The 9,044-nt window shown below is 39.5% G+C and overlaps 1 protein-coding gene across 6 annotated transcripts; it reads right to left on the bottom strand.

Annotated features, from left to right (window-relative positions):
- Positions 1 to 226: 226 nt before the first annotated feature.
- On the bottom strand, positions 227 to 8,683 carry LOC108969118 (tubulin polyglutamylase TTLL4). Of its 6 annotated transcripts, none has more exons than XM_018933655.1 (11): positions 8,616 to 8,683; positions 6,105 to 6,716; positions 4,807 to 5,368; positions 4,359 to 4,736; positions 4,107 to 4,293; positions 3,765 to 3,935; positions 2,369 to 2,493; positions 1,861 to 2,300; positions 1,349 to 1,792; positions 838 to 1,092; positions 227 to 769 (listed from the first exon to the last, which is right to left on the bottom strand). In XM_018933655.1, exons 2-10 carry the CDS (start codon positions 6,693 to 6,695, stop codon positions 934 to 936), a joined length of 3,057 nt encoding a protein of 1,018 aa, XP_018789200.1. In that variant the 5' UTR covers positions 6,696 to 6,716; positions 8,616 to 8,683; the 3' UTR covers positions 227 to 769; positions 838 to 933. The 6 variants fall into 6 exon arrangements, with proteins under 6 accessions (XP_018789200.1, XP_018789198.1, XP_018789195.1 ...); XM_018933653.1 differs by having other exon boundaries at positions 8,492 to 8,628; XM_018933650.1 differs by lacking the exon at positions 8,616 to 8,683 and adding an exon at positions 8,120 to 8,252 and having other exon boundaries at positions 4,807 to 5,380.
- Positions 8,684 to 9,044: the final 361 nt, after the last annotated feature.

Here is a 9,044-nt window from a genome sequence, read left to right as displayed (position 1 = left end):
CGCTTTTTAGGCGTTGCCGAAGTGCGCCGCACCGTTTTTGCCATAAATTACGGCGTTTTGTTTGCCGCTGTTGCCACCTAGACACTTTTTTATATTTCTTTATTTAATTTTTCTTTTTTGCATTTTTTTTTTTTTTTTTTTTTTTTTTTTTTTTTTTTTTTTTTTTTTTTTTTTTTTTCTATTTTAATATTTTTTTTTTCATTTGAAAAATAAAAAATGAAACGAATAAAATCAAAATAATTATTTATAGTAGTTATTTATCGCGCATTTACATACATACATACATACACTGAACTATGTATAAATTCGTGCTTACCTTCTTGTTTGAGTCTTTCGTTTTGTTTTGGTTTTGATTTACACTTTTTTTAAAATATCCTTAGCAAAATACAATTTCATATATTCATAATTAATATTAGCATTATTATATTCGCATTAGTTACTAGTTGTTGTTGTTGTTGTTGGTTTCATTGTGTGTGTGTTTTGCACAAAATTTAACGTTGTATGCAAGTGTGGCTAAAGGTATGTGGTTGTTGTTGTAGTAGTACTTAATATAAAGCGCGCTGTTCCCTATAATATACAGACTCCAAAATTTTTTTCTAAATTTCAATGACTTCAATTTGTTTTGACTTGATAATCATTTGCGTTTAAATTATACAATAATTAGTGTTGTTGTTGTTTTTCTCTTGCAGTTTTTTGTTGTATTACGTTTCAATTAGGTATTTGTTGTTGGATAGCTAAGTTCAGTCTTAGTTCCTTACTCTCACAGGAGCTGCAAAAATAAAATTGGTATTTTCATTATTTKTGAATGTAAGTTTGTATGTTTGTATGTATGTGTACCTCTGTGCGTAAATTCCACTCAGCGGTTGTACATTTATTTGGCGAATGTCAATAGAACATGCCACACATAGCATGCATGAGCTGCAGCAAGCGTTTCTAGTGTTGCGAGCGCACGGATGTGTCCGCCGTTGACTCGGGTGAGCCCGCTTTGGAAGCCAATGCGCTGTCGCCGGTTGTGTTGTTATCGGGTACAAGTGTAATTTCGCTCTTCTTTTGATGCAACATATCGATTTCGGTTAATGCCACATCGGGTTCCTGCGGAATAAGACGAGAATGTTGTTCTTATTGTTGTTGTAACGGGTTTTCATAGTGCAGAATGTGAGCATAAATCACGGGGGAAAGGGGTGTCAAGTAAGAAACTTCGAAGGATCTTGCTGCAAGGATGATTTTCGACCAAGGGGGTCCGTGACAAGGTGGCCATATATATATATGTCGGCATAAAATTTGTACAGAGAGGAGTTTACCTGTCTACAACATCCATATCACTCGCTAGTAAAATACCGTTACTCACCTTCTCCAAAGCCGCATCGGATACGTTCAAATGATAGCCCTCACTACAATAACGTTTCAGCAATTCAATGCCCTCCGCACGGTAATCAGCGTAACGTGTTTCCCAGGCGTCAAGCAGGCGATTGTAATAACGTGGATTGTCGACAAATTTTAGGTAGGTATGTGTGTCGGCGGTTGGGAAGATGCGTTCGAGTGGCGCACAGCGCGCATTCTCATCCTCGGCGATAATTAGGCAGCGTACATCGTCTGGCAGTAGATTGGCGAGTATGGGTTCGAGATATTCTTCGCGAAACTCAATCGAACGATTCGTGAATTGATTGTGTTTGCGCACCTCTTCGGCAGTGAGGCAGGTGGTGAAGATGCGCTTGTCGTGACACAATGGACCCGTCAGATTCAGCTCTTGTTGTATGTCTTTTTGTTGCTTTTCATTAAGTTTTGGCGGCACCTGCGCAATTTAAGTGTGGAATTTTGAGGTTAGGTATGCAAGTAGAGGATAAAATGTTGTGTACGCACCTGATAGAGTGCTGTGTTCAACACAGCCTGTATGAGTGGACCCTTCACATGCAAATCCAATGGCAGTTCGGAGTGCAAGGACGGTGATATATTAATTTCCAACAACCATGGTATGAGATTCTCATCCAGCAAAACATCGAAACCGAAGAGTTCAAAACAATTATAACGAAAATTGACATTCTGACGATACATGCGATTCAGGCCCGATTCACCGCTAACAATGGCTTTAATCACCAAATTGCGTAAGGTCGCCCACAGGCGTTTCGTATTCACGCCGCGTGTCTCCAGACAGGACCACAGCGATTGTAGCGTCCAYTTGTGACCYTGACACGCATTGAAATCTTCGTTTTTCGAATAGTTTTGTGAGAATTTATTGATGCTATAATTCGTCAGATGCATGCAACGATCGTCTAGACTAGTCAGCTCCGAGCTGTACTTAACTGCGGAAGATGGAATGGGGGGGAAGAGTTATAATTGTGGACTTGTGTATCAAGGGAAGGGTACTCACCCGATGCGAAGCGCGCCAAACCATCTTTGTACATATATATTCGCAAGGGATTTATCGAAGTAAGCACCACATAAATACGCATATCAAATTTGCTATCGTTGATAAGCAGTGGACGCTCGATATATCTGCATAAAAAAAATTTAAATATTAAGCAAGTAAGGAGCGCGAGGTTCAAGAGGAATCGGAAATTTTTATCATTTTTAGTCACTGTATTCAGAAAAGCGGAAATATTCGTTATGTAAGAGCTCGGAGAGTATTTTAGCGATTTCAAGAAGATTTAGATACCACACGAACTAAACGAAGGAAATCGCTTGATTTTTTTTTTTTTTAAGAAAACTTATATATTCACTTCATTCATTATAGAACTGCTCGACAAATAGATTATGTTTTTACCCACAACAATCGTGTATAGATTGAGCATTTTATCCAATTATGGATTGTGAACTTAATAGCATTTCTCAGAATTATTTGAAGTTTGCTTTATGTGTCTACAACAACAACGACTAAGACTTATTCCCTTTCCACGGCAGTTGATTTTAAGTAACCGAAACGGTAAGCCCAGGCGACGTGCTGTTTCGAGGGGTTCAGACCATAAGGAGAAGGATGTTAGATGAGTGGGGTTTGCTGGGCATGCAAAGCGGTGGTTAGAGTTATGTTTCTAGATAAGTTTAACCTGCTACAATATCAAGAACGAAGTTGCGCAATGGTCACTCTAGATTCTCGCGGCAAGTCGAGCTCGTCGTCTGCAGTGGGTGGTGATTTGAATCCAAATAGTGCGAGTATGAAGCGAGTTGCGTCCGAAGTTTAGACGGCAGACTGTTCTTTTTCGTCGACGTAGTCAAGGAAAKATCTYTTGATGTYCCTAGGAGGCAGCTCCGCTTCAAGCAGACGACTGCAGAGATGCTYCCTACGAAGTCATACTAAYAGAAACTGCTTRGAGAGAAGWGCGTTATGTCCCTTAATCGGAAGCATTCGGACCTCGTTGTGTCAGTATTCGACTGAAAACAACAAAAGGCATCCTGTTATAGTCCGTAGTTCAGTGTTCGGACACGTCTGAAACTTATACGTCTCTCAAATCCAAGACAGCCGGTTTCACGCTGCCGGAATTGAAACAGACGTTATAGCCGACCAAATGTATTCAACTCGATAAAATTTTTGTTACTTGGACAATCGAATGAAAGCAAGACATCACGAACTGTATTGATGAGGTCAAGCAAGCTTTCGATCAGGAGCTCAACCACACTTCTATGCGCCTACGAAACATGGAATCTCATAGCCTCAAACATACAAAAATTTCAAATTTTCACAAACCAATGCCTTCCCAATATATTCCGCATTTTCTAGCCCACGAGGGTATAACAAAAATAATAATAAAATTGCATATACACACACTCACTTTTGCACTACCAGCGGACGATCTTTTGGGAACTGACTCCATTTATTTACAATACGTATACCGGTGCCACGTGCACTTGCTGGCGGTTTTACAATCCATTTTGTCAGCCTCGATGCATTTTTCGGCCAAACTTGTCGAAGATTTTCCAAATCATCGGGCATTACGTAAGATCTGCAAAGGAGCAATACTTTATTATGCTGTTTCTATCTTCATCTAGGCGTTTTAAAACATTTTTGAAAAACGCTTAACCTCAAAATCGTAATTTAGACTTAAAATTTTAACAATTCTACTTAGCAATATCAGCAATTGAGGTTATGTTCCTCAACCTTCACGTTTACTCACTTTTGCATGAAACCAAATTCCTTTTTGCCAAACTTCTTCATATTATTATGTATACTCCGCCACATGCTATCCTTACGGCCGATACGAAACGAACCCGGCATATGATTGTACTTTTGGTGTGAGCGTATTGTGCGAAAGCCTGGACTTTTCATGTGTTTCTCCCAAACGGCCATCCAATCGGTGGTGTCTAAGAAGCAGAGTACACAAAAGCATTGTTAAACAAATTATAAACAGAGTTGCATTGATACGCACTTTTAATAATGCGAAAACCTGAGTTGAGCACCACACGTTTCACTATCTTCGGCATAACGGGACTAAGTTTCCACTTGAGCACACGATGCAGTGTTGGCGGCACARCGGGACCCTTTTCGGCGTGCGATGAGAAATTCAAATAGGGTGGCACATTTGGAAATATACTTGGCGACAATATACACTCCGGTTTGAAGTATTCGCTTACTTCGGTATCGGCTTCGCTATCTTCCGTTACTTCGTTGGTCACTTGTTCGGCCGGTAGATAGCGTATATTTCTACTTTGGTGTATTTCATTTAAATCACTAACGAGGTAGAATGGATGACCGGTATACTCTTCGTCCGAGTCACTATCGGTATAATCGTTCACATCGTCGATTGCTTTAAAGAAACGAGAAATGTATTTGTAAATGAAATTGACAATTTCTTGCTTTTGCTGTGTACAACTCACCAGCACAAGGATCATCCTCGGGTGTGTTGCCATGCTTGCTGCGCTCACCGTCACCRCCTTTAGCTAAAGAAACGCCCACATAAGTTGAGTTATCGGCAATTGGATGGCGATTATGATAGGTGTTGCGATTATCGTGCGGCATATATTGTGCGGCATAAACGCTAGTCTCATAAGCGGTTGCTGCCGTCTTATTAAGGCCATTTTGCGTAAGCAGTTCCGATTTCTTATCATTATGATTAAGCAAACTACTAGCGTGGAATTGATTCACAATGATTTTGTTTAATGCTTTCTGTGTTGGTGTAGCAATGTATGACTTATCGGCAGTGCTTAGGGTAGAGGCGCCGCCATTAATGGCAGCTGCATTGGTAGCATTGCTGGCATTAGCACTTAGGCCACCTCCAGCACTGGCGCCACCGCCACCACCGCTGCCGGCGACACGTTTGGGTGGTGATATCGAACGCCGTGGACTGCCATTTGTCGGTGTATGCGGGTGAGGATGGGAATGGCGTTTGGAGTTATGCGCAATTGATTTCGACGCACCGACCGGTTCATCGCGTGGTCGCTTTAAAAGCAACTATAGCGTTAGGGCGCATGCACAATGAGAATATAACAAATAAACAGCGCAACACGGAACATAAACAACACAGCAACAGCATCAATTCACGTACGGGATACGCAGCAGCGTTGTATAACGGTTTTTGCATTGGTTATCGTGTGGTGTGTAGGTGTGTGTGTGCCATTGGTTATGGAAGGAAGGAACAGAAACAAAATCGGTACACAAAAGTTAGGTTAGGTTAGTTACATATAAGTGTGACAATWACTTCCAAATTATTAAAACAAGGCTTAAACAAAATAATACAACAAATTTAAGATTGAAGAACTAATTACTAACAATATAACGAGAGCACTGAATCGATTCGAAAGATGTTGGTGGATTGGTGGATACGAAAAGATTAAGAATGTAATGCTTCAACAGGAGAGATGTTCGGGATTTGACGATATTTTCGAAGCTATATTTTTCACTTTTCCTTTTGAGTGTTACAAAAGTTAAATTTTTTTTTTCTACGGATAGAAATCGCTTTCCCGTTTTCTGTATGTACGTAAGGCATCCATCAGGCCACGCGGTGTGGACGATGGCCGTTGGATCCAAAAGAAAATTATACACTCACAAACACTTTTCCACTAAATATTCAATCCCGCTTTCAAATCGATTCATTGAAAACTACTCGCAAATACAAAAAAAACACTAAAATTTTTAAATACTTTTTTCAAATTTATTATTTCACAGCTGTACATACCTGTACGCCAGTCATCGGCGTGGTGACGTCTGAAAAGGATGTTAATGGTGCTGCAGTATTACCACGAATGCTAATCCTATTTGACTTATTCAACGAGGCAGTACTAATTATTGACGGATCTATAGCTGGCCCAGTTAAAGGTGTGCCACCACCTCTTTGACGTTTCACATTCGTACCATTTAGAATATTGTTGCTATTATTGTTGATATTGTTATTGTTATGATGTTCATTGTATCCCGGYGGTACATTAATCATATACTTATTATTCATACTGATATAATGATTGGGTGCATCGATTTTACAACCATGTGGAGTATGAGCGCGATTGTGTGATGAAAGCAAAAGATTCTTTTGCACATACAATTTATCCTTGTACAGTTCGACTTCTTCCAGCCATGATTCATGGAAATCGAGTATTTCCAAACCTTTCGTTTTCACACTGGCACTCTTAATACCAGCCGCATTACTGCTGGCATTCTCCTTTGTATGAGTGTGAAGATGCGTATGACCATGGCCATGACTTGTGTGACCGTTCTCTTTGATTTGATTCGTATTTGGAGGCTGTGGCCTTTTTTCACTAATTGGTGCCATTTTCACTTTGAATTTTGATTTCTGCAACAAAACAGCACATAATGAAGTGAGAAAATAATTATGTTAAACAGCTAGTATAAAGCAAACAATATGCAGTAGTGCCGAAAAAGATAAGCTTAAAGAACGAAATAAAAAAAAAAAAAAAAAAAACGAAAATCACAGACAAATAACGTGAAGGTATATCAAAAGTAACAACTTGTTGCAATGTCGCGCCGCCGCTGCCGCGCTCCTCACTAACTGTAACTGCGCCCACGTTCTCACTCATCGTCCGACGTCGAAAGTTGCAAATTAATTGATAAATCCAACACACAGCGTTGAGTAATCTTTCAGCGCGCGATGTGCAATGGAAGCTGTCCCCGCCTGTACTCGTGGCGATGATATTGTGTATGGCGGCGGAGCACACAAAAATAACTGAAGCTATTTTCGTGGTAGGATGCCACACAGACCTCTTAGTTAATAATACTGACAATGACAGCAACAAGCCCAAAATAAAAACACTATGGCACGAGCACAAGTATTCGCCTTTCGATTGAGCAATCGAAGCAAATCAATTGTTTTCTCTGAATGTCTCGGATGAGACGAACCGATCAGGCACAAAGTAAAAATTGAACGCTTGATGAATTGTCGCAATAATATACCAAGTGTGTGCGTCGGTGTGTGCATGGCTATGCGAGCGGGCTGTACATCGTTGCGGGACGGACGTAATGTTAAGCAAGCAGCCCGTCTGATGCCAATGTCTTAAAATTATCCCAATATACGGATGAAAAACAGGGATTCCCGCCTACAACAGGTAGACGAAGACGCCAATGTCTGGCACAGTTGAGCAAGCGGCATGCAATTAAGAGCTGACACAGCAAACGCTTATTGGTGGCAATGAAGTTCAATGTCGCACAATACAGCTGGGGCACGTGCAATATCAATACACATATTTACAGGTTTACAAGTGTGATGACTTACGATTCTATTTTCGTGGTGTTGCAATTTTAATTGTGTTATAATAAAATGTTGTTTATGAGTTTTTCACTATTAYTGACTTGTATGCATGTGCTTTTAATTATTTTAATGGAAAAAATTGTGTACGTTCAAATGTAATTTATAAAATCACAAAATTTTAAATGTTTTATAAATTTTGACTTTTTACTCGAAACTCCATTTACAACTGTTTTGTAAAGAAATTTGTTTGATTGCGTGTGTGCGTGTGTGTATGACAACGGAAAAGGGCGCACAAATCCGCATCCGCTCACCACTGTTGGCTAATGCAATCGAACATGTTGCAACGAGGTTATATTACAAATACAAAGGAAACAAACAATTTCGCGCAAATTTTGCTGGGCAGAATTGTCATGCGTTGCGGCTATTTTCTTTTTTTTTCATGTCTTACTGCTTTCCCCCACACACTTGAACAAATAACACAATATGCATACTTTGTGCAAATTATTGCCGTTGTTGTTGTCATCTGGTAAATTCCAATTCTTGGCTAGAGTATCCATTTCGTAGAAAATATATGCTCACATATGAATAATCAACTTATTTAAGTGCTGGCAGCGACACTTTTATTTTCGTATTATTAATAAAATTTTCTATTTTTTGTTTATTACGACAAAACAGTTTGCTGAGAGCATTTTTTGTTTGTTGGCAAATGCGGTGTGTAGAGGCGTGACTCGGTGGATTTTTGCCGGTAATGCTGGCGCTCCTGCAGCCACGCTTGATTTTTTTTTTTTTTCGTGTTTTGTTGCCCCCTTCCAATTTGACACAGGCACTTTTGTTGCCAATTTCCTTTGGATGTATACACTCACCTTCACACTTATGAATCACACACAGTTAATTTAGTTTGTTTATTTATTCTGTACTAAATTTCGAATAGCGACATTGAATATTGAAAATTAATTGAAATAATCTAACAGAATTTTTCGTGCTTACTTTGTCGAAGAGACAGACGAATGTGTGTTTGGCGTTGCCAGCAGCGAATTGTTGGCGGGATTGCGCTGAAAATTCACAACACGCGTTGCCAGAAGTTATTTTGAGTTTTTGATATAAGTGAATGAAAACTACAACAAAATCTAGAGCATTAACACAACTTTTACAAAGAGTTGTGAAATTATTTGAATTAATATTTTCTGATTGACATATTGCGCCAACATTTAAATGTTGTTAGAAAATACTTGTGTTGTTCACTTCTGTTCAGCTTTCTATTTATGGCACCCTGTGCTGGTAATTCGAGAGAACGTATATATGAATCAGAGAACGTCTATCATGACAGACGTTCTTTGTCGCTGATATACGTTCTCTGGTAGTACAATTGGAATTGTAATAGAGCGCAGATTATGGCAAAGCTAATACAACAACCTT

Source organism: Bactrocera latifrons, unplaced genomic scaffold (genome assembly GCF_001853355.1).
Source record: "Bactrocera latifrons isolate USDA-ARS-PBARC rearing strain unplaced genomic scaffold, ASM185335v1 scaffold_24, whole genome shotgun sequence".
Taxonomy (NCBI): Eukaryota; Metazoa; Arthropoda; class Insecta; order Diptera; family Tephritidae; genus Bactrocera; species Bactrocera latifrons.
Note: the sequence above shows the minus strand (reverse complement) of the source record. Positions and strands in the feature narration are given on the sequence as shown.